Source organism: Pseudochaenichthys georgianus, chromosome 9 (genome assembly GCF_902827115.2).
Source record: "Pseudochaenichthys georgianus chromosome 9, fPseGeo1.2, whole genome shotgun sequence".
NCBI lineage: Eukaryota > Metazoa > Chordata > Actinopteri > Perciformes > Channichthyidae > Pseudochaenichthys > Pseudochaenichthys georgianus.
The window spans coordinates 21,649,946-21,671,565 of NC_047511.1; the positions used below are offsets into that span (position 1 = coordinate 21,649,946).

Below are 21,620 nucleotides of genomic sequence, written 5' to 3' on the forward strand. Positions count from 1 at the left end.
GTTGTGTATTTTCAAATTCTAGCGATCTCGAGCTGGTTTCTCAAACGTACCTACCCCACCTTTAAGCTGTAGTAACGTGTGATTACAACGTCAGGCAGTTGCCGTGATCAAGAATTTTAAAAAGATCGATTAAGTTAAGATAATAAGCTATCAGCAACAGAACAGGCACACGAAATGACAACAACCGGAAGTTACAACATGCTTACCGCAATAGTGGTCCGTGTAGAAACATAGAAGGTGTTGAAAGAAATATAAAGGTTTGCCTAAATGAACTAAGTCCAATAAACAGATGTGTGTCCCGTGAATTCAGTGTACTAATGAAGCTAATCAAAAGAAAATAGAGCTGAATGTCGATAAAAATAATATTTTACCCAGGGTGGACTAAAAGGAAGTTGAAGTCACTTGGTCACATGACATGTAAGCTTTTAAAGAAATGAAGGGGAAACAAACACATTTTTACATACAGATTAAATAGAAGGTGAATTAAAATCCAAATAAAAAGGAGTGTGTCTTAATTTTACAGTGTTAGGTTTGTATCTGGTTCAGATTGGGAGTCAATGGGTCTCAATATATAGAATGTATTGAAATAGAAATTACACTTTTCAACACACACAACTCAAAATAGTTGGTACAATAAAAAGTTCATATTTGTCCAGTGTACTAAAACAATGATTGGATTTTGAGTCTTTTTGAAAAAGACAGCCTACAGTAGGCTACTACTAGGATTTTTTTGTTTTTAAGAAAAACTGAACCACGACTTGTTATGTTGCATACTATCATTTATAAATATCTATTCAATGTTTTATCCTTTTTTATGAAACTATGCCATGACATACTGGATTGGTCATTATTAATAATTTTTTGCACACACTGTTGTATTGTGTTGCACTGTTGGTGGAGCCTGTGACCTAAGATTTTCATCGTCACAACTACACTGTAGCTATGTACGTATGACTATTAAAGCTGAAAAAAGGTAATTTGATTATTTTGTAAATGTGTTATGCCTTTATCTAAATGTAACTTGTACCCGTGCTATGGATAAGGATACAAGCATAAGTCATGTATTGAACCAATAACCTTTCCAGTTAGAAATAAATATGTTGCTTCTTCCTACAAAAATGTTTCACATTGACTAGGACTACATTTTCTTTAACTTCACTTACAACATGGTTGTAAACGAAGTACTAAAATATCCTGCCTAGTGCCTACCATCAGTGAGGCATGGACCATAGAATAACAGAGTGTTGGTTTAAAAAAAATAAAAAGTTATTTAGCATCTTTGGAATTAGCTATTTATTTACAGTGGTTGCCGCGGTAACGACCGTGCCGCAAGGCATGATGGTTTGAAATAAAATGCTGGCAGAAATACCAGAGACATTGGCCTGTACCAGCCAATGACAACGCCCTGTGCATTAATAACAGCCAATGGGGATATGGCAAGGCAGCAGTCTTCTACCGCTACACACCCACATTACTTTTGTGTCAACCACTTCGCGGGAGTTATCACAACAGGAGCGGTCATCTCTTTAAAACTAGACAACACTATACGAGAGACTAGTAAGTACATTTAACAATTTCGCATTTTAAAATGACTGCATGTGTACTTTACTTAGTTTTCATCATTATCAAAACGATTAAATCTGTGCTGACTGTTAGACGATGTTTATTTTTCCAATCTGAATGAGTAGCTAGTTATCGCAACCGTTAGCAAATGAGAGGCTCGTCGTCGCTGAATATGCATGCGTCGATGTCTGTTAGCAAACCCCCATGACACCTTACTTCGGATAAGTCATATGTATCACAAACGTTATGTTACTATGAGAAATGTGCCTTTTCCTGGTATCCTGCACGTTAGGGCAAATGAGGCGTGTCATTTCGCCGCTTTATAATGTTAGGTAACGTTTGTGGAAAATGGTCTTTCATTTAGTTTAATAGGATCCTGGATTAAACCTTGGACAAAATTGAGACGATAATCTAAAATGTCTTGCGTATCCATAGAAACTACGCAGCGCGCGCATCCTTTGAGCTTGATGGAAGTTGTTATGCAACACTTGTAGAAACGGCTAGTTAACATTATGTGTCTAATTATGTAACGATAACTCGTCACCAACTAACGTAAACCATTTGATTTGCTTAACTGGGTGATGACAACCAAGTACGTTAACCATACCGTATCGTTTCAGTGAATCGATGATAAGGACTGTTAGGATGCTCAGGGTCTTTTGAATTGTGTGTGTGCCAATGCGCCCGTGAAGATGATAAATCCTCCGCTTTTGGTTTCCCAGGGCAACCATGTCTGACAGAAAGGCAGTGATAAAAAATGCCGACATGTCGGAGGACATGCAGCAGGACGCCGTGGAGTGTGCCACTCAGGCCCTGGAGAAGTACAACATCGAGAAAGATATCGCTGCATACATCAAGAAGGTAAATACTACTGCTGACGCATCTTCCATTCATTAAAAGTCTTAAAGTATCAAAAAAGAAAAAGAAAAGATGCTTATCAAACAAATTAGTTATAAATTCAACTTAAGTTTAACATTTCTAAGTAAGAAATGTGTGCATCTTGATCGTGGCCCATTGGTCACAATAAATCAACCATATCCAGTTACAAAAAAGTTGTTGATACGTAAACATGTATTACTTGTTTGTTGTGATATAGCATATGAAACTACAAATAAGAAACATTACTTCACCATATAAGCATTTTATAATGTATTTTGTTTTCACCTCCAAACATGTTGGACCACAAATGTTTGATGAATACATTTCTTCGCCCCTCACAGGAGTTTGACAAGAAATACAACCCAACCTGGCACTGCATAGTTGGGAGGAACTTTGGCAGCTACGTGACCCATGAGACCAAGCATTTCATTTACTTCTACTTGGGTCAAGTCGCCATCCTGCTGTTCAAGTCGGGCTGAGAACGCATTTTCTCTAAATCAGCTGACCATACATACAGTGCTGACTGATTCGACAAAGGCACTTATCATTCCTTGGCAAGGGGCCGCTGCCTTTTTCTGTGCTGCTTTCTACTTTGTTCTGTTTTTGAGGATAAAAAAAAAACGTGGCCATGTTAAAGAGATGAAACACTTGTATTTATTTTTGTCTTGTTACATTAGACATGTCATTTTTTTAATTAAAGTGTAGCTGTTAAGCTGTCTGGGTCCAATGTCTGTGGTCACTTCATTATACACTAACTGAACCAGGAGATTGGTAATATTAGTAAAAGGCATAACATTACAAGTGGGATAAAATCCTATATTTGCAGTTAACACAGTGACAAGACATTTTTCCGCCATAACTTGAAAGACAAGTCACTCGTCATGCCAGCTTCTTAGAGCTTTTGTAGTAGAACAATTATCTTTGGCTATATCTGATGTTCATTTATGGTTGATTGCAAAGGAACTAAACAGAATAAACCTGATGATAATATTACAATGCATTTGAATGTTCAAACTCTTTACAAATATATTTCAATTCATTTGTATGCGATGTCCCACTCCAGTTTAAAAAGGGGAACATTGTGTTTTAGCAGAGATGGCAAAGTAGACATCCTTTACTCAAGTACAGATACTAGTGTTTAAAAATACTGTGATAGAAATACTGACTGATTTAAATAGCAACTAAGTAAAAAATCGTCAGAAATAAATAGTGGAGTAAGTACTGATACCAGAAAAATGTATGTAAGTAATGAAGTATTTATACTCACTTCCCACCTCTGTTGATTAATAAAATTACTAGTTTCGCAGATCGGTTCTCATACCCACTTCATGAAATGCAGGCATGGTTATGCAATTAACCATTAGCTGCAATGCTCCCAGCCACAACATTAAACTAATTTTATATTACTGCATCAAAAATGAGCCCTTTCCTTCTATCGAGTGCTTCAAAACCATCACCTACATTAAATATTCATACTTTTTACATGTACCATTTAAAAAATGCCGGATTTGGACTTATAGCACAGGCTTTTTAGTACAACTTCCATCATTGCCTTTACATACTCAGCTTCAGCACAAATGAGGCAGGAAAGATGATTAGACGGTGGTACTGTTTATTACAACACATTTAGAAAACCAGCTTGTGTGGAAAGACTCCATTTGACAGGCTGAAGGAAGAGCGAAGGTATCCTTTGAGCTGAGGTACTTTCTTGATGAGGGGCAGGAGCTGAGCGTCCACCGCTTTCTGGTCCTCTTTCCTCTGCTCGGTCAGCTGGTACTTCTGCACAGAGACATGGAGAAGAAATCCGTGAGTGACGTAAAAATGTGGAAGGCAAAGTCCTGTTGAAATGTTCAAAGTAAGGCATTAAAAGACAATAGCCCAGTTAGTTCACCTCTTTCTCTGTATCGAAGATCTCTCCCTCCTGGTGGCGGGGCTTCCTCAGCTTCTTCTTCTTGAAGTAGGCATCGTTCAGAGTTTTGGGGATCTTCATGCCAGTGATGTCAACTTTGGTGTTGGTGGCAATGGAGAACTTCTGGTGAGCCCTGCGCAGGGGTACTCTGTTCAGCGCAAGAGGGCCTACACACGCAAATAGGAAAATAGCAACGTTAAGAAAAGTAGAAAGATGCCCAAATAATTGCTGTTCTAATGTCACTGAGCTTAAATGTGAAGGGAACAGCATGTGCACCAAAAACAATTATCCTTACCAGTGACAAGCAGGAGACCACTTGAGAGCTGCTTCAGGAACACCACACGCTGAAAGACAAAATTCAAGTCTCTTTAGGATCAACCTTTTGTACTGGAGTTTCACACTATTCAGCTCAATTACTGAGCTTATAAGAAAACGGTAATTTGTGCCATTTGGTTAAGACATGTTAAATGGCTGCTTCCATTCCATGGTTTTGAGAATGGAGAAAAATAAATCTGACACTCCTAATTATAACAGGAAGACTGTCATATTCACAGCTGAAACATTATTTAGGTCAGCTACTGCTCAAAGTGTGTGTGGGCACACTAGCATGCCTCCATAACTTGCCCATGCATCATTTGAGTGTGGGAGGTAAAGACAATGGCCGTTTCTCAATCGCGAGTACACATGCTGCAGAGCAACTATTCCAAGTATACTACGTCATAGAGTGGAGCAGAATGCTAGGCATTTAACATGCATTTAAACGGTCCTTCGGCGCCACTCGATGACGTAGTATACTTGAAATAGTTGCTCTGCAGCAGTTTTACTTGCGATTGAGAAAACGGCCAGTGTCTGTGGACCTGAGGTTGTGTGATTATAGTGATGCATCAAGCACGCTTGTTAGAAAATTCCTTTTTTATTCACGATAACATGGGGCTTTTTTCTGGAGGGGCACTATTTATAGATACGTGGGTTGTACATGCGCCTTTATAAGAATGTACGTTGGGGAGAACCGAGCATCCATTATGTTGCCACTGTTAGACAGTTACACTTGTGACAGTACAACAACAAGCACAAGTCCACCTCTGATGCAATTAGTAAAACACACCAATGCCTTGATAAAAATGATGTACAGTGAAATATTGTGCAATAGGAGGCATACAAATGGAAAAGAGATGGCATTTCCAAATTCAGTAATTTAACATTACTCCAATTCCATTATTGAGGCTGTAACCAGGAGTTGAGCAGCGTTGGGTTTAGAAGATTTCGAGGTTAAATTACTTAACATGAAAATGATTAAACATGATGCTAGGCTAGCAGTCATTTAAAAAAAGAATTCACCCATTCAGTTCATTTGTACGCAGGCCAATTACCCCCTTTTTAGCCCTGAAGCAGAGAGAAAAAATAACTCTGACATCAGACTGTAATCTCAACATTACTTTATGTATAATCTTTCATGGCTTTGACCGTACAAAGAATATATAAGAATTCACCCATGTATGCTTCCTAACACACTAGAAGAATCTTAGCACTTTTGGCCTGTGTTGTTAATGTCCTCATTACTGATAATCCCTGAACATTAAACAAAATTAAAAAGGGAAGATCCGCTAGAAATGATTCTCACCTTTCCACGGTGGCGGCCAGTGAGCAGGATGAGGACAGTTCCTGGGGTGATGGAGCTGCGCAGCTTCCTCTTGTGCTGGCTGAAGGGTTTCTTCCCGTGGCTCTTCAGTTTACGGGGAACATCTTCTGTGGGGTAGTAGCGGGGCTACAGAAGGAGCACATGGAAATAAACATTACCATTTTAAATTGAGGTTTGCAAAAAAATATATAGTGGAAGACATGTCCATATAAAAAACCAAGTACATTTAATTGAACTCATAGCCCTGTGGAACTCAAGTGTCCCTGTTGCTTTATCGGCTTATATGAAAGTTGTAAGAGGAATTGACCCACTGCCCCTGATATTTTAAACTGGCCTCCAATTGTGCTCTCAAATACTTGAATAGAGATATTTAGTCAAAGTATATGATGGGAGTTAATTCTGATCTTAATAACAAAATAAACTCTGGGTTAAAAACAAGAAATTACACTTTGCTCACCATCTTGTGCTGCTTGACAACACGAGTGCCTCCATTCTTGTCTCCTCCAACTGTCTTGACAATAGTTGCCTTGGGCCTCTCCCTAATCTTTTTCTCCACCTGAAACAAAAAGCAAATTGTCATCAATACAAGAGTCAAGTGTATGGTGTTATCATTTATTTTTGCATGGTGTCACATATCTGCCCTCACCTTGGTCTCAGTGATCTTGCTCTTCCTCTTGTACATGGCCCTGCGTGCATACATAGCTGACCGGGAGTAACGGGCGATTCCCCGGGCCAGGACCGGGTTCCGGCTCCCGTGCTTCCTCTTGGGAGTCTTTTTGTCTCCGTCTGCCATCTGACATGAAAAAGGGTTAGTAAACCAGAAGTATGTGGTGTCCACTTTCAAATGAATTTATATGTAAATAATGTTCTAGACTCCAAACAGTATTCCAGCTTTGGTTGGAAAGTCTGCTGCACAGTTTGCAAGTACTATGATTTTGGTGTTCATAAACCTTAGAGAAGGCACTGTAGCAATACTACAGCCTATGAGAAAATGTGTCTAGTTTAAAATGACAACGCTTTTGCAGCAGCAGAAACAAATATTAAAATATGCAATAAGTTGCTTAACACAAGAAAACATCCCGGCAATACAGCTGATGATTACTAAACGTGCTTGGCTGGTAGCTACACACCACAGCCTTCGCCTATGCACTACAGGCATGTAACGTTAGCTAGCATTAGCAACATTAGAAGAAGAGTCGCTAGACAGCCACTTGCGTTCTTAAAACTGACAATGTAATGTTATAAAATACATCTAATGTGTCAGCGGAATTATTTAGTTTGTCGGTACGACCGACTAACGAAGGACCACACGTTTCTATTAGTCCGCTAGCTAACGTTATAGGCTAGCCGGTGGCCTAGGACTGCATATACACAAAACTGTTCATTATCACAGAAATATGACGGACGAATCGCAAAAATAACCATGGCTACCGCATCGTTATAGTACAAAGAGTCGTATCCTGATATTTAGAGACTGAAAGTTTAATTCTGTAACACAGATGCAAACAGATTTTATTTCAACAGAAACACGAAGGCAAGGCAGTCTTACCTTTGCTATGAAAAAAAGACCGTCATCCGGCGATGTGACGTATATATTGACGCTGAACGATGACGTTTACGTAATTGCGTCGCGTTACAAGGATGGTCTTTGTAGTCCTAAATATATTTCCCGATTATTCTCACTCAACATGAACATTTAATGCTTTTATAGAGCTTGTAGAAAAATGTATGCTGACTGTATGGTGGAATGAAGTTTGATATCGGAGATTATTAGCTGTAGGAGTATTGTTATTTATTTATTATCTTATTTATTCTTAAATTTGTTACTGTTTTTGAAGTGATCCAAAAACAATTCTACTAAGAGCAGAGCCTTAACAAAACCATAGTCTGAAGCACAAGTTATGTTTTCAGTTATTTGTTTTTTAAAACTGTACTTGCAATAAGTAACATCTAAATTCCAGACTTTTGTCTACTTTAAAAAAAAAAGGGTTCAAGCTTCTTTGTATTTGAGTAAGTCACTACACTTAGAAAGCCTACATGTCTGATATCAAAAACCACTCAGTAATCCTTTCTCCATGGGTATATGGGTTCAGTTTTTCATAATTAATTTTAAGCTTATGTATTGCAAGAAAAAACATTTTAATGCAATTGAAAATGTTATTAAAAAAACAAGCTTTAAAACCAAAGTACGTTTTTTCTGTTTGTCTCATGTTAATCCCTGCTCATCTAGAAAATAACACTTAAACACAATTCAACTTTAGTTTTTGAAAATGTTATTTATTGAGAATCTTTGACACAGGCATACAACATCAGTTTCTGCTGGAGCCCTCGCAGGTCAGACATATTTACTGGAACATCTGGTCCCTGATAATGGAGATAGAAAATGTAATAAAGGCAAACACCAGAATTCAGTCCTTACTGTAACCCAATACAGACTGTTCTTTATGGAGTTAATAATATGCTACACTTGTGAATGTGATCTAGCTCTGTGACACATTTACACACACAAACAGTCTCTTGCAGTCTGGTAATACAATCACAGAAACATGAGTTTGTTCTTCATCTTCAAATGGCTTCCAAGGCAACAATGGACTGAAACATTTATGATATTGTTTTTGTATGAATAGAACGTAAGGAGTTATAATGCTTAGCAAAATAAAAAAGAATGTTGATCTTTGTGTTCCAGGGTAAAAGCTGTGCAGCAGTGCCTCATGTTAACATTTGCCATTTCACAGTATCTAATGTAAGATTTTATGTTTGATTTATTTGAAGCATGTGTCAACTGTGTTTTATTATATTTGAGTGGACGGTGGTAAAAGACATTCTTCTACAGCATTCCTCTGATACTGGCAGCTGCTTCGTTCAGTACTTTTCCAGGATGATGGCGATGCCTTGACCTCCACCGATGCAGGCAGAACCAACAGCGTACTTGCCTCCTCGTCGCCTGTAGGAACAACAAAGTTCAATATTCAATGCTCCTTAATGTGCAACCTTCGCCTGATATAATGTACATTCATTTAATCAAACGATAAAATTACCTGAGCTCATGAACCAGGTGGGCAGTGATACGTGCTCCAGAGGCACCAAGAGGATGCCCAATGGCAATAGCTCCACCGTTAACGTTGGTTTTGGCTGGATCCAGTCCGAGAGCCTTAGCAACAGCCAGGTACTGAGCGCCAAAAGCCTCGTTCACCTGAGCGAAACAAAAGTCACAAATGTGTTATAGCTGAATCAATCAAAACACATATAAAAAGGCAGTTTTGGAAAGCAACTATTATTATAACTCAAGTACAATTTGAAGTTACATTAAATTTAGTATTTCCTTTATTTACCTTTATTCATTGAGTTTGATTCTTTTTTATTCAAACATATAATAAACCTAAAATTCCAACAAATTGTGAAAGATTTAATTGTTTTTTTAAAATGTTTTTGGCTTGTGACTCCTTACAAAAAAGCAGTGTCTACTCTGAGCACATTTAAAGATCTAAGAGACATTATCAGCTGCACCAAAACAACTTTAGTGAATTATTATTAACAATCTGATAAGGCTAAACAAAATAATACATCTGTGACATGATACACATATCTTTGGGAGAGAGTACTTGAAGTATAATTTGCTTATAATACTTCTGTACTTTCATAGTTCTAAACTAGTGCAGCACTTTAACTTGTAATAATGGATTTTCTTAGATTACTGTATTGGTGCTTTTACATATGTCAAGACTGAGTAATTATTTTACTACTGATGAAATGTCTGACAGAGTGAAATGTGTTGCTAAAAACAAACCTCCACAAGATCCATGTCATTGAGAGTCAGGCCGGCTTTTTTAAGAGCTTCTGTGATTGCTGGAACGGGACCTAAGATGTTTTAAAAGAAAACAGAGATACTTAAACCAATGTGAAATACCACAACCATTTATTTAGTTATTCATTTAATTAAAAAGAGCTTAAATTACATCTCAATGACAGAGGAATTACTTACCAATTCCCATAATGCTTGGGTCACAGCCTGACACATGATAGGACACAATCCTGGCCAGTGGAGTGAGCTTGTGTTCCTTTAGTGCATCTTCACTTGCAATCACCACAGCAGCAGCACCATCAGATACACCCTGGACACCAAGAGTGTTAGATGTAGTAACAGTAAGCTACTCCCATGGTATGAGTAACAGTAGTTAAAATATGTTTGACTTCAAATACAACTAAATGGCACTAACTCCTTAACAAATAAATGGTTGTTTTTAGCTTTAAACTGTTTGCAATTACATTTAAGAATAATTTTTTGTTCGAAAGTTAAACAGAAAAGAAATGCACCCCAGATCTTGAATAGGAGTCAACAGCATAAGAGTAAACTACAGACTGTATAGGCGTAAACCCACCGAAGCGTTGGCAGCGGTTACAGTCCCTCCCTTCTTGAAGACGGGAGTCAGTTTGGCCATCTGTTCAAGTGTTGTCTGTGGACGAGGGTGTTCATCCTGAGCCATGGACACCTTTCCCTTCCTAGCTTTCACATCAATGGGAGCAATTTCTGCTGTGTAGTAACCCGCCTCATGAGCTGTGAACAAAAACAAAAATCACAATTGAACCATAAACAATGAGCAGACAAGTTAAAAACAAAAGCCTGTCTTCTCAAAAGAAACATGTTTGGATGTTACCATGTGTAAGGTGAGCAGACCGTACAAATATTTAAAAGATGGATTTTTCTTTAAAGAAACCCGTCTTACCAGCCTTCCACCTTTGTTGTGACTGGTATGCATAGTTGTCAACTTCTTCTCGTGTGATCTGGTATTTCTCTGCCAGGTTTTCTGCTGTGATGCCCATTGGGAGTTTGATATGCAGGTCAGTCAGACCTGCCCACAAGGTGTCCTCTAGCTGTCAGACAAAGGAGAATAGTTTATTTTGATCACTGCCTCATAAGCTTCTGGTGTTTGAATAACAAGCTATATGTGTCAAGTGTTTTGGTTTTTACAAAGTAGACAAAATCAACCGATCACAAACCTTGAGATCGAATCCAAACTTTGTACCAAATCGTATGTTGCGCACAGCGTACGGGGCCTGACTCATACTCTCTGAGCCTCCGCACAGGACCACCTCTGACTCCCTGAGGCAAATCTCCTACAAACACACAGGGGTTTTTGGTCAGCAAGACAAAGATAAGGCCAAAAATGTGCAATTGATTTATATATGTGCTTTTACACATAGTACAGTAGTGTACATTACTACAGTTTATTCTACATTTGGATATCTGCCAGTGTTATATTTGAGTTCTTACTTGAGTGCCGTTGATGATTGACTGGAAACCAGATCCACACAGTCTGTTCACAGTGAGAGCAGGCACTGGGATGGGCACCCCACACCTCAGACCCACATGACGTGCAATGTAGGCTGCATCAGCTGAGCTCTGAAATGGGGGGGGGGGAATGAAAAGGTGAGAACCAATGTAAATGCACAAGTTAGGTATCAAATGAGCATGATAACATTTTTATGTGATGTTAGTTTTTATATGATATTTGTTCGTTTTTAAGTACCTGCATGACATTTCCCACGATGACACTGTTTACAAGTTCTGGTGCCACGCCACCTGCAGCGAGGGCGGCTTTAGCTGCGTGCTCAGCCAAGTCTGTCGCACTGTGATCCTTCAGCACGCCACCATAGGCACCGAACGGAGTGCGCTTGGCCCCCACAACAAATACACCTGCAAAGAGAGTATTTTAGTACAGCGACAACAAAAATACAACCACCAGTGACCCAGAGCCAGATCACAGCGTCAGGAAGTGCTTAGTGGTTCTTCATGCAGAGATGGTCAACACTGCCAGTGTATTGAGGAGCAGAAAATAAAGATACTGTACAAGAGGGCATCTAACACCAAGGATTGAGATGGACTGGAGAGAAAGGGGGAGCAAATAATCAAGATATCCAGCTCTTTTTCAGTAATATCTCTCAGATCCAAACGATTAATGTTCAGGGATGATTGAGTAATATATATTTGTAATCAAATCAGATTAAGTGCACATTAATGAATTTGCTGCATAAAAATCAATAAGACCATAAAACCGTGATGATTTTAACGGACAAGTTAAAAACAATTGTGGTGCCTTCTTTGGAAAGACATACTGTTTGGAGACACTACTAAGACTACTGTCCTTAAGTATTTTTCAACTTGCCCAAACCCCTCAAAAAAGAAATGTAAAGTTGTCTTAATGCATCAATTTCTTTACCTTGGTTAGTTTACTTTATCTCAACCAGAATTGCATTTTGAGTCTGTAAATTGCTTTGATGATAAAATGTTTAGTAATAAACAAAACATTAGTGGTAGTAGCTAAAGGGCATGGTAGTGCTGTTTATTTTATTTGTTGATATGCTTTTTAGTTTATGATCATTGTGTACTGTCACACCCTCGAGTACACTTCACCATTCACTGTAGTAATATGAGGGGGAAAAACACTAGAGGTCAGCAAAAACAACTCTCAGCCTGTCAAGTTGCTATTAAATAGCTACAAACGGGCATATTAAGATATTTTCTTGATGTGTGTACGGTGTACTCACTCACTGTGTAGGCCATTGATTTAAACAGAGAACTGGCTGAGGCGTACCCTGCCCTCCTCACTACTTTGTGTGTGGCTATTGTCATTATTGATGACCGTGAACACTATTAGTAGGTTGATAAAGAAGGTAAAAATAAATTGCTAAACGGTAAATATGATAAATATGAATTGCACTTATATAGGAGGTATTTGGGGATGCTGGCGATAAACATATGGTTATGAACTTGACACCATCTTGTCACCTTTCACCTATATTGTAGTTAACGCTGTGATCAGACTATACACTTTAACCATCCTCTTTCACATTTCCAATTACATTATATCGACTTTCACGTGACGACATTCTTCTCAGGAAACTATTAAAACCTACACTGCTATATAAAGGTGTCTTTAAAAAAGTGACGTTAGCCCTTTCTTAAAGTCCATCTGCATGCATTCCTGCTTTTATTTGCTTTCTATAGACCTAAAAAAAGTATGTGTTTACCTCGTAGAAGAGCCATGATGCAGAATCAACAAGCCAGCAGTGTCAGGATAAAACTCGTGGGCTGATATATTCTTTCTCTGCACCGAATGAATATCAGTCCGTGCAGAATACAACACTGCAGAGCGACCTTTGGACCTTTCCCCTAAATAGTGGGGCAGCGAATTTGGCACTCGTCAAATAAGATTCGCCAAAAATGTTACATATAACGTCGAACTTAAACATTATGAATTAATTGAGGTAATGTTATGTCTTGCATAACTTTAATTTACTTATGGTATTTTCAAAGTGTTCTATATGTAACTAATTTTATTTAGTTTTCTATGCTTTCAAAACACTCGAATGTGCCTCCGTGCGATCGTGACTTTTAGTCAACGTCATCACGTCACGTACGCAGGGAGGACAGCGGAAGACACTACATGTGAACATTTTTGACCCCGAGTTTGAGTTTAAACTGAAACAACGCAAGGTGGAAACAAACATGTCTATGTGTTTGTCGCGCAGTCTCTGCAGGGTGTTATCCCGACAGACCGCTTCGTCAAGGTGAGTGTTTGTAAAGTAAGATTTAAGCAGCTGACTGGGCGCTAGCTACCTGGAGCTAACTCAGCTAAGGTTATTCACAAGATAAAGTGCCAGGGAAACTGTCCCCTATATTAATCTATTGGGGTCAATGATTTAGTATTTTTTGACCTGTATTCTGTGTTGTGGGTTGCTTTTCAGCTTCATTTTGGGAGAACATCACCATGCTGTACGGACTCCTTGGTTTTCTTCTGTGATGACACTGAAGACATCTGCTTCTCTAAGGTAAGATCAAAAGTCCGAGGTTCACTGTATGTCCATCTGTTATTTTGGTCATTTAATTCATTGCAAGTTGTGTGGGAAAAGGCTACTACCAGAACATAAGACAGATCCTGCATTCAAAAGCGTATTTACAGGTCTTGCCAGTCTTATATTATATGTGCCAAACTCTACTTTTAACGTTGTATTGTTTTTGCAGTCACTATATTATTGTCATTTTAGCCAAAGTTGATGTTAACAACTAGTTTCCAAAATCCAAAGTCATGTCTTAATTTTGCCCAAATACATATGTTTCAATGGTGCAAAATGGTGAAAAGCAAAGAAACAAAGCAATCTTTACATTTGAGAGGCTGCAACCAGGATATGATGACGTTGCTTCACAATACACAGTTGTTAAAATTGTTAACTGATTTTCTTTCGATCAAATAATTTATTATTAGAATAATTATTACTATACAATATATACTACAATTCAACAAATGTAATGTCACAGAAAAACCAGTAACCAGCATAGTTTCCTCACTGGTTAGTTTCTGAATTTCTGTGCACCGCATCTTATCACTATGCACAGAGGGCTGGGGCTGGGGATGGAGGGTCAGTACATGTTCCCCGGGCCTTACATGTTAATTGACCAGGGGTTTGATGATTATTAAACCACATCTTACGGTTAAGATGTGTTCTAATTTCCCAGTAAAAAAGTCTATGAGCCAAATGCTAGCGATAAAGTCACAGATATGTGTCAAACCTAAATGTAGAACAGTAAATGATATCGATATTTGTTGATTCATTATGAAAACTCTGAACAATATAACAATACTTATCACAGTATCATAGTATTTATATATAGTGATTGACTATGCTGACATAGAGCTATGCTTTGTGTTTAAGAGCGGAGCCTAAAAAGAAGAAGAAAGTGTCCCCAATGAGCGAGCAGTTGCAGAGAGATCGGCTGAAAAAAAGAGTGAGGAGGCTGGAGAAGGTTCCCCCGGAGCTTATCCCCGTGGAGGACCTCGTCACTCCAGTCTCATGCTTGGATGAAACAAGGTACAGCTCATTTCACTGTGGTCCATAGTACTGTCATCAACCATTTTTATGGAATTCTTTCAATTATCGTAATAAAACAAGACAATGCCTGCCACATTCTTGGTCTTAGTACATTATTGCATTCAGATGGAATAACTTTGTATGTATCATCCATTTTGCTTTACCTAGCTTGCTGACTTTGATGCGTTATAAGTTTGAGTTTTTTCTTCTCTTCCAAAGGGAGCGCTCTGCAGTAAACCTGTTATTTGAAGAGAGTGAGCGTCGAGCCTCGCTGTTGAAGGAGTGGTGTCGATACAAACAGGTCACCACTTACCTCCAACACTCAAGCTTTTACAGATAATTGCGTGTCTGACCTCTGCCCTCCATCATATAAAGCAAGTGAGTTATATTTGTGCTCTTCTCTGTTTGGTCGCGCAGGAGCAGAACATGGCTGAAATGCAGGCTGTTGAACTCGCTCTAAAAGCGCAGACGGAGGCACTGGAGGAGCTGAAGCTGGAGTCTGAGGAGCTGTACCACGCATCGCTGAAGCCAGACACTCTTTTATTTCCCTTTACTCATGAAGGCCCTGTCCACACCCCACCAATTAAAGAGTACGAAGCTCCTGATGGGAAGTACAACAACATCACTAAAGTTTACACACAGTGATGGACTGGACACAGCTGTTTGCCCGGGTCAATTGTCATGGATTAAGTGTATGTTTCTACACAATTTAAATGATTCAAAAAGCATGATGGTCTGAAGGACAATTATTTTTCTTGAATTGTACAGTCTCCAGTGTTTTTTGAAATGTCCGTATAAAATGCAACAGCATTCATGAAAATGATGCATAGATTTATTTCTCACATTCATATTTATGTATAAAACAAAACTGAAGAAAAAATAAAGTAAAAATGTTTTTTATTGATCCAATTTGTTCAGAATAATTTTCAGCAGTGTGTCATTTCATGATAAAACTATAACCAAATACACATAGTAGAAAACTGCTAATGCTAAACTCCATATGGGTTGGACAGAAAAGCTGAAGTCAATAATACATACATTTTGTACAGTATATAATGTGTTCATTATAGAGGAGTATCTACAGCAAGTAAAAGAATACAGTGCTTTTGAGAAGTGTTGGTAGGGTAACGAGGGCCAACTCTCCGGTCAGATGCCATCAAAAGTGTTGGTACACTATAGAGCAGCATCACTACCCAGGTCATTCTTAACTTGGATGGAATATATTAAATCTTGTGAATGTATCCATAGCATAATTAGACCCGTAACTCACCTTTTTTCCTTACACTTTTCTAAACCTGAAAACAAGGCGACTAATTTTTAAATGTCTTAATGGTGGGTCTGTTAGTGCAGTCAGCCTTTGTGATTCAGTTAAAACAAGCTTTGGAAAATGTAGTACTAATGACAGGAACATCCCAACGCTGATTTAGCAGAGACCGGTTATTATCTAGTTGAATGGACACTTATCACAATTGAGGCTGCCGTTGACACATCTGTTTCCATACAGCAGCATCTACTGAGACAGTCGAGCGATGAACAGTCTCTCCGGCACGTGGTTCGAAATGATTTTTTCCAGTGACAAGAATATCAAATCTTCATGTAACTTGGTTGCCATGGGACTGAGACAGGAGGTTGATAGGTATAGTTCAGGAGTCCTGAGGCTTTTCCTGGTTCAGGGGCAGGTGCCAGTCTCCGGGGGGTACTTTCCTCAGTTCCCACACTGGGGTGAAGTTTCCCTGCTCTGCCACTCTGTCCCGCTCACTCTTCAGCAAGGCTTCCTGCAATACACATATATTATTTATTCAAAGGCTGATTTTCATTTGAAGATTTATTTTTCCAAGAGTTATTTCCGACAGCCTGGACTGTGTAAAAAGTTTGTTTTGATTATGTAGAATGGCAATAGTTTATCCTTGTCTTATAGGTTTAGGACTTTTAAAATGTGACCTCCTGCAGCTGTACCTTAGCCTCGGAACTTCTGCGTTCCTCCCACTCTCTGCAGTCATTGTAGTCATTTTTCCACTGCTGGCAGGATGGAACGGTACCGTAGGTGTAATAGTGGTGAAAACCATTACTCCAGCTTACACAATGTTTGAATTCCTCCCAGTAGTTATCACAGGCTCGGGGCGGCTGTACCAACAGAAAAAAGCAGTGATCATCATCCAGCCAACTTGACACATTACTATCAGTCTCAGGTGTGTGACTGCATCACTTTTTCTGGTTACACTTGATAAGCTCATGTTAAATGGATGCAAAATGTGAGCATGAAAATGATTTACCTGAAGAAAAGTAAACGTTTTATTATGAAATGTCATTCAAATTATTGAAAAATATGATATTTCTAAGACTTTGAGAACCAGGTCATTCTGAATATCAAACTCCAGGAAATAAATACATTTGACTTTTAAAAAACTACGCAATTATTTAAAAAAAAGAAGGTTAATTATTTCACAACTTATAGCATGCATTTGCCTAATATCATTAATATGATCGTCTTATTTATTTTAAAACGTACAGATATTGGAATTAATTACTCATCCACTGACTTTATTTTTGAAACGTTTACTTAGTATAAAGAAAAATAAACATCCTGAAGCTCCATCAGGTCACTTGTGTTTTAGACGAACCACAGTTTGCTCAATGGCAAATATAGTATAACAAACATAGTTGAAGTTTTACAAATGTATTCTCAAAGCAATTTTTTAAAGCAAATAATAAATACCTGAGTTTCTGCTAAACCCCCACTTCTCACTGATTTACATGTTATTGGTAGATAGCTAAGGTTACTTGGCAATTTAGCAACGCCAGCTAATCACCTTGTTAGGTATTTGGATCGTTGTTGGCACTTTTCACTCATTATCAGAACTAGTAAGAACAAGGCAGGATAAAATAAATTAAGACATTCATTCAAGGCCCATATTTCAAAGATAATATTTGATAAATTACCCTCCACGCTGCTTTTGCAGGTCGATCCATTGCTAGCTGGGCTAGCAAATACAGAATATATACTTCCGGTTCGATTTTGTTTCACAATAAAAGCCCAAGAATACAGTTCAACAGCTATAAGCTTCAACTTAAAGCTACAAAACACTCTTGAAAACATAACAATGAAACAACACGAGTGATTAATACTAGTAACATTAATGATTACTAACTAAACATCCCATAACCATAGTAACAATTGTGATGGATTATTTTAAAGCAAATCATATCAGTTTCATTTAATTTCCTTGTCATACTACAAAAATAACCTTAAGGGACAATTCATTCATTTCAAACACAGTTCTTTATTTGTCTATAAATAAACCAAGGGAAACAGGATGAAAAAATCAAAATCAGGCCCATTACTAAAAAACTCAATCATAAAATGATGTTGAGTTAAAAACCAAAGAATTTAGCTATCATTGCTTCCATTTTTATCAAAAGAATGCAAATCTGGATAGCAGCATATTTAAAGTAAATAAAAGGGGGGAAATACTCTCATATCACAATTATACTTCACAAGGTATTATTTGTGTTGGTGGTGTTGTGATATAATAATTTTTTATTTATTTCACAAACTCCAGACAGCATTATAAGGAGCTCAGCTTTTGTTGAGCAACATGTTACTGTCAGACCTTTAATAACATCAAATCCCAACTCAACAGCAACACCATTTCAAAGTGACAGAGTCAAAAACCACATGGATCTGAAGTTCAGTTTTTTACTTTGCTGTTTAGGGGAACAATGTATATTGCGAGTCTCTGCATGCTCGCCAGTCTCTCCACGTGGGCTCCTTCAAGGCTTTCTTCCCTTTTTGCGTAGTGACTGTCCTTCTCCAGAGAAGGCGATGAATCTGTTCATTTCATCCTCCTTGAAGGAAAAATAGAGAAAATCATGTATTCAATTCAAATAAATAGAATAAATCACACAAATTGTTTAGATTAAATGCTATGAAGAAAACTAGTTTGGTAGAAAAGAGCGTGAAGAAAGTAATGCTGAAATATTGCAAATAGAGCCAAGTTAAATATGTAAAAACATATGATGATATCCATCGCGTTTCTTACCTCATCGAAAGCTTTCCTGGGAAGAGGCCTTGAGTTTCTGATGAAGGTGATTCTGCCAACTTTGTAATCGTAGTTAGGAATGCCTCTGTGAGATGAAGGTTTAGAGCTAGTTAGTTATTTACACTGAAGGCTTGTAGAGTGGTTCACTGCTCAGTGATGTGTTGCAGAATGAGCATTGAACAGGGCAACAAGAGGTTCTGCACACAGGGTGGAAGACTCCAACGACAAAATCCTGTTGACTTTTTGTTGAGCTAACCAGGGCTTCACCAACATCCCGGTTGGCAAACAAAAGACATCTCCACTTTAACACTCACACATTTTGCAGTTCTCATCACGAATAGTTACCATAATGTTACAATATTGCATTTTTAGGACACTTCATTTCCTAATGTAGAGAACACTGAACATCACCTTTTGATGTCACTTGGGTCAAGAGGAACAGGGCTGGGCTCTATCCCTTTTAATTTTCCATCCAAACGATTGCCATTGCCGGTAAAAGCCTGAGGAAAGGAAACCGATGAGAAGGTATAACAGCTTTAGTTATTACGGTTATCAGATGTGATAAAGACATTTATTTGTCTCTAACCTACTGCACCATTTACTCACTCTAAATCCCAGATCCATGTCGGCGTAACTAGTGGGATCTGCTTCCTCCTCCTGTGAAGAATTGAATTTAATCAATTTGTTCAGAGAGTAAATTGTATAGGTATTTTCAGGCTTTGGTCCTTACTGTTGGTTCCTCCTGATGCTGAGGTCGTCGCTCAGGCTCTTTGTAACCCAAAGGAGCATCAAAATCCACCTGAGAAACAGGGTGGAAACACATTTAAACTGGAGGAATAAACTGAATCATTCACTGTGGTCTTCGATTGTATTATGAATCTTACGTTCATATCGCACTCGATGATGGACACTGCTTTATCTGGCTTAGTCTCCATGACTCGCAGCTCATAGATCTGAAACAATAAACCGATTACATTAGCAGAGATATAAGGTAGAAAGTAATATAGACAAAAACATATTCACATATTAGTCCAATACTACTTTTCAAGCTAATTCACCTTTTCATTGTAGTTGATAGCGACGACGTCACCAGTTGTCAAGCAGGCAAAGTTTCTCAAAGCATTCTCCAGTCTGTAATAAAGTGACAACTTAGTTAATCTTTATAGTTAAACATATAAAGAGAAAAAAAAAAGCCAATTTAACGTTCATAACAGATATTTCTTACACTGCCTTGGGGTTTGTAATGTCCAGGAAATCAGGGCTCTGTGGCTGGAACTTTGAGTAGGTGGCCACCATCAGGTTAACGCTTTCCACTTGGACCAGACCTCCTTCTTCTAGTAGAAGATTCTGCATCATCTGTAACAAACAAAATAAAGCAAATCATCAGCTTTCCTGATGTATAGTCTTATGATAGATATGTATTTATGTGTATGAATGTCTGGTAGACAAAGGTGTGGTTAAGGCAAGGTCAGAAGTGTAGTCAAAGTTGGCGTTAGGTGATGGCTTCTCGAAACAGGAAGGAGAGGTTGCTTTCACCAAGGTCACATCGTTCACATTTAATTCAGCATTTAGCATAGGAGCTTAAAATGACATCCAAAGTGAACAGAGTGCATTTAATCAGTAGCAGAGAACAATTCCGTTATTGACACTTATCCTGTTCCTCTCACCCAGTGTGGCAGGTAGCAGATTCCCTCGTCTGCCACAAACTCCAGTACGCCACAGTGTGTCATTCTGTCTGAGTTCTTGTTGGTCAGCTTGAACAGCATTGGATAGGTGATGTTAAGCCTGCCTGTTCAAGGAAAAGGAGCAGAAAGGTGAGACTCGTGGAAGGTTTATACAGGACTTTTATGGTAAAAAGGTGTTTGATTTTCCACTTACTGAGCTGGTCGAGAGCTGAAGGTGGCATTATGACTGAAAAACAAGCCGTTTATTAGAAAAGACCTCGCTATGTATTACACATTCTTGTTATTATTCTGTTTATTTTATTTACAGTAAGTACAAGGACATATTTTGTGTCAATAATACTTACTTTTGCCACCTTTCTCCACGTCTGAGCGGTCGTTGGGACCGGCCAGCATGGACACCGAGTAGCATCGGTACTGAGTGGAGAAGCGGTTCTGAAAGCCCCGGGACAACGGGTGATCGAACACGTGGAACGAAAACTGTGGGACAAACCAAATCCTTTATAAAACAAACATGTTAATCTGATAGCCTTTACGTCAACTTATACCATGAAAGTTAACTATTTGGCTACATAAACGCAGGGATCCAATCCCATCATGACAGGGCAGCTTGTTGTTGTTAGCCGCTGGCTAGCTAAACTGCTCCAAGTACGGTTTGTTTTGATATAAATGTATCATCAACGTTGGACAGAATCATTGAAATGTCACTCACCATGTCGACAGTTTAGGTCTTTAGTTGTCAAACTACTCAAATGACAATGTCTGTTTCTGTTTTCCTATTTTAAAGTTTAACGTTTTAAGCCCTGAATGTCCACTGTTGTCTTCCGTTTCTTCCGGAAGTGAACGAGTAGCCTCAAGGAAATGACGACATGAAAGACGTTAGCCAATCAGCAGTCCATTTGAAAACAAATATATATTCGTGTTTATATATCTACACACTCATATTTCTCTGTCTTCACATCATCATTAATATTCTTCATAACTAGTCAACTGTCATTAATGTGACACAATGATTGGTAATCATGTCCAACCAGTTACAC

General features: G+C 38.4%; 6 protein-coding genes across 6 annotated transcripts; 2 read left to right on the forward strand and 4 right to left on the reverse strand.

The window, feature by feature from the left end:
- Positions 1-1,431: 1,431 nt before the first annotated feature.
- Positions 1,432-3,164, forward strand: dynll1 (dynein, light chain, LC8-type 1). The gene is made up of 3 exons (XM_034090689.2): positions 1,432-1,557; positions 2,286-2,424; positions 2,784-3,164. The coding sequence occupies exons 2-3, from the start codon at positions 2,293-2,295 to the stop codon at positions 2,919-2,921; spliced, it is 270 nt and encodes an 89-aa protein (XP_033946580.1). The 5' UTR covers positions 1,432-1,557; positions 2,286-2,292; the 3' UTR covers positions 2,922-3,164.
- Positions 3,165-4,037: 873 nt separating this feature from the next.
- rpl6 (ribosomal protein L6) lies at positions 4,038-6,802 on the reverse strand. The gene is made up of 6 exons (XM_034090688.2): positions 6,637-6,802; positions 6,448-6,546; positions 5,973-6,116; positions 4,647-4,695; positions 4,334-4,518; positions 4,038-4,221 (listed from the first exon to the last, which is right to left on the reverse strand). The coding sequence occupies exons 1-6, from the start codon at positions 6,781-6,783 to the stop codon at positions 4,069-4,071; spliced, it is 777 nt and encodes a 258-aa protein (XP_033946579.1). The 5' UTR covers positions 6,784-6,802; the 3' UTR covers positions 4,038-4,068.
- Positions 6,803-8,246: 1,444 nt separating this feature from the next.
- On the reverse strand, positions 8,247-13,180 carry acaa2 (acetyl-CoA acyltransferase 2). The gene is made up of 10 exons (XM_034090357.2): positions 13,020-13,180; positions 11,519-11,685; positions 11,263-11,391; positions 10,989-11,105; positions 10,715-10,862; positions 10,370-10,545; positions 9,973-10,102; positions 9,778-9,848; positions 9,029-9,183; positions 8,247-8,934 (listed from the first exon to the last, which is right to left on the reverse strand). The coding sequence occupies exons 1-10, from the start codon at positions 13,033-13,035 to the stop codon at positions 8,853-8,855; spliced, it is 1,191 nt and encodes a 396-aa protein (XP_033946248.1). The 5' UTR covers positions 13,036-13,180; the 3' UTR covers positions 8,247-8,852.
- A 201-nt stretch (positions 13,181-13,381) lies between these two features.
- On the forward strand, positions 13,382-15,762 carry mrpl40 (mitochondrial ribosomal protein L40). The gene is made up of 5 exons (XM_034090359.2): positions 13,382-13,559; positions 13,737-13,820; positions 14,703-14,858; positions 15,078-15,159; positions 15,276-15,762. The coding sequence occupies exons 1-5, from the start codon at positions 13,498-13,500 to the stop codon at positions 15,501-15,503; spliced, it is 612 nt and encodes a 203-aa protein (XP_033946250.1). The 5' UTR covers positions 13,382-13,497; the 3' UTR covers positions 15,504-15,762.
- On the reverse strand, positions 15,739-18,025 carry c9h22orf39 (chromosome 9 C22orf39 homolog). The gene is made up of 3 exons (XM_034090360.2): positions 17,799-18,025; positions 16,815-16,982; positions 15,739-16,633 (listed from the first exon to the last, which is right to left on the reverse strand). Exons 1-3 carry the CDS (start codon positions 17,826-17,828, stop codon positions 16,502-16,504), a joined length of 330 nt encoding a protein of 109 aa, XP_033946251.1. The 5' UTR covers positions 17,829-18,025; the 3' UTR covers positions 15,739-16,501.
- Positions 18,026-18,119: 94 nt separating this feature from the next.
- Positions 18,120-21,432, reverse strand: ufd1l (ubiquitin recognition factor in ER associated degradation 1). Its single transcript, XM_034090358.2, has 12 exons — positions 21,293-21,432; positions 20,928-21,060; positions 20,777-20,809; positions 20,566-20,687; positions 20,124-20,254; positions 19,957-20,029; positions 19,783-19,851; positions 19,629-19,697; positions 19,505-19,555; positions 19,310-19,398; positions 18,899-18,983; positions 18,120-18,704 (listed from the first exon to the last, which is right to left on the reverse strand). Exons 1-12 carry the CDS (start codon positions 21,293-21,295, stop codon positions 18,630-18,632), a joined length of 933 nt encoding a protein of 310 aa, XP_033946249.1. The 5' UTR covers positions 21,296-21,432; the 3' UTR covers positions 18,120-18,629.
- Between the last annotated feature and the right edge of the window lie 188 nt (positions 21,433-21,620).